Source organism: Camelina sativa, chromosome 4, assembly GCF_000633955.1.
Source record: "Camelina sativa cultivar DH55 chromosome 4, Cs, whole genome shotgun sequence".
In the NCBI taxonomy this organism is placed as follows: Eukaryota; Viridiplantae; Streptophyta; class Magnoliopsida; order Brassicales; family Brassicaceae; genus Camelina; species Camelina sativa.
Genome location: NC_025688.1, coordinates 9,700,040 through 9,702,314, shown reverse-complemented (window position 1 = coordinate 9,702,314; position 2,275 = coordinate 9,700,040). Strand labels below are relative to the sequence as shown.

Genomic DNA, 2,275 nt, shown 5'->3' with positions numbered 1-2,275 from the left:
TTCAAATTATATCATTAATGTTTAGTTGAGTTTTCAATATCTACATAAAATAGCTTTCCAGTTTTTTTTCTCTGTGTACTTTCTAATTTGATTGATTGCTTTCTTAGCTGTTTTGAAGCAATGAAGGAGAGGCACGTGTGTGATTGTCGAGGATGTAAACGTGTCAAACACCCCAGAGGAATGACATAGATAGACTGAAACAACAAAGTGAGATTTTTGCAAGTTGGGTTAAAAAAAGAAGTACTAATGAATTGTTGTCAGGTCCACCATCTGATCTATTGTCTGATTTTTTGCGTGTTTCTCTTCAGATTCCGTAAATTCACAAATATCTTTTCTTTTTTTGTTGTCAATTTTCATACGTATCTTTCACATGCTATGAAATGGTATAATTAATTTGCTCCATTTATCATATATATACATGTTACGATATTTGTATTTTTATGAGTTTGAATGGGAGAGATTGCAAAGTTGAAAAGAACAACCGAAACCTAACTTTCTCTCGAATAAACACAAAACCAGCTGCCGTCCATTCAGATCTGATTTTCGTTTGCCCTTTCCGGTGACCGGCACTCCTCGCCGCAGCCGTGAGAAGGTATTCGGTAGTTTCCTTTTCGTTTAGTTATTGTTTCCCTTATTTCGTTTTAGCTTTGATGGTTAAGTAGAGAGGAGTTTCGTCAGGCTGTGACGGTGGTTCTTCTCGGCGAGCTTTGGAGACATGGCAGGTGGTCAGCTTCTCCAGAGAGATTGTCGTTTTGGGCTTCCGAGATCTGTAGATCTACTGGTTGCTCTATCTTAGAAAAAAATTTGCGAATCTGTGACCTTTTGTCTCGCTCCAGCTCCTTGGTCCGGTAAACTGACTATCCAGCCTTTCTTCTTTGTTGTTTTGCTAGGGTTAGATGGAATCGATTTGGTTGTTTCAATACTAGGCTGGTTCAGACTGGTTCAGTTTCAGAGATGGTGTCGTTTACCTTTTCTTCTTCTCCCATGGTAAGGGATGTGGAAAAGGCAATATCTTCCCGGAATTAGTTGATTAGGTTTCGTATTGTCTCTGACTGTTTTGGATAGAAGTTGAGGTTCCCAGTTTATGCTTGTTTGATGAACAAACGAATCTTCGTCGTGGTGATTGTCAGGCCTACAAGTTCTTATGTGTCCTTTAGAGTTCTCTTTGGGTTCATTATGGTTCGATCTTCCGCTGTCATTGATTGTGATTGGTGGTACCCAGTTTGGATTGTTCGCTCCTTGTCTCTGCTTTCCAGATCTGATCGAGATCTGGTCCTATGGGTTTTGCTTCTACCTAGGTGCAAAAAAGTCGCCTTGTATACGACGTCGCCGTATCCGGAAGAAAGTGTGAAGAACTATGAGTGGTTCTGTCTTTGCGGATTATGAAAATTAGAATAGGAGTCCTGTTACTTTTAGGCAGTCTCTTAGAGGAGGAATGAATTTTTGAAGGTTAGCCGAGGGCATCTTCGATTTGTACAAGCAAAGGATCTCTTAAAGTTAGCATTCTTTGTTGGGCTTGGTATAATTCTTTCTTTGTGAGGTTTTCGTTTTGGTATGTTTTTATTATGGGTTTCTCCTTCGATCTTTGTAATAGTCTTGTTTTCCAGTTGTTAGTTTCCCTTAGATTTTGGGGATATCTTGTTCTTCGGTCGACTTTAGACTCCAGAAATATCATGTTTTTCCGCCGGTTTATGTTGTAATTCAAAGTTGTAATGGTTTTAAATTTCAATAATAAAATTTTAGATGACAAAAAAAAAATGGAGAGATTGATTGGTGCGTGTGCAGAGAGTACTATGAGGTGAGGAAAGTATGGATAATTCTGTTTATGTGCTTGATTTTATTTACCATTTTTTATAATTCCAAATTTCAAGTAATGTACGAGTTAGTATTTTATAGATTCTCAAACACAAAAACGTTTAATTCGTGCTACTGTTGAAACTTGTCTATTTTGCAACAATTATTTAAGATTGTAATGTAGTTATGTTCTATTCCGGAACGAGTATCACTATTTATAGTGACGCGTTCTACCATGCAATCAGTTGACATACATAGATATTAAAACCCTAATAAACTGATCCTATTACAAATTATAAATAACCCCAATAATTTTAAGGAGATTTTCAAAAATATTTTTTTTTTATGTAACTTTTTTAAAATATCCTTTTACGTTGTCTATTTCAAAAATACTCCTTTTATATGTATAAAATAATTAAATTCTAAACCCTAAACAACAAATACTAAATCTTACCCCCTCAAAACTATATTCTAAATGTAA

The 2,275-nt window shown here is 36.0% G+C and overlaps 1 protein-coding gene across 5 annotated transcripts; it reads left to right on the top strand.

Moving 5' to 3' along the window:
* On the top strand, positions 248–1,756 carry LOC104780184. 5 transcript variants are annotated; one of them, XR_766658.2, is made up of 3 exons: positions 248–592; positions 679–722; positions 891–1,756. XR_766658.2 is itself a non-coding variant. In XM_010504675.2 (3 exons), the coding sequence occupies exons 1-3, from the start codon at positions 716–718 to the stop codon at positions 1,384–1,386; spliced, it is 360 nt and encodes a 119-aa protein (XP_010502977.1). In that variant the 5' UTR covers positions 280–715; the 3' UTR covers positions 1,387–1,756. The 5 variants fall into 5 exon arrangements, 1 of the variants encoding a protein (XP_010502977.1); XR_766660.1 differs by lacking the exon at positions 679–722 and having other exon boundaries at positions 263–592; positions 891–987; positions 1,131–1,756; XM_010504675.2 differs by having other exon boundaries at positions 280–722; positions 891–987; positions 1,131–1,756.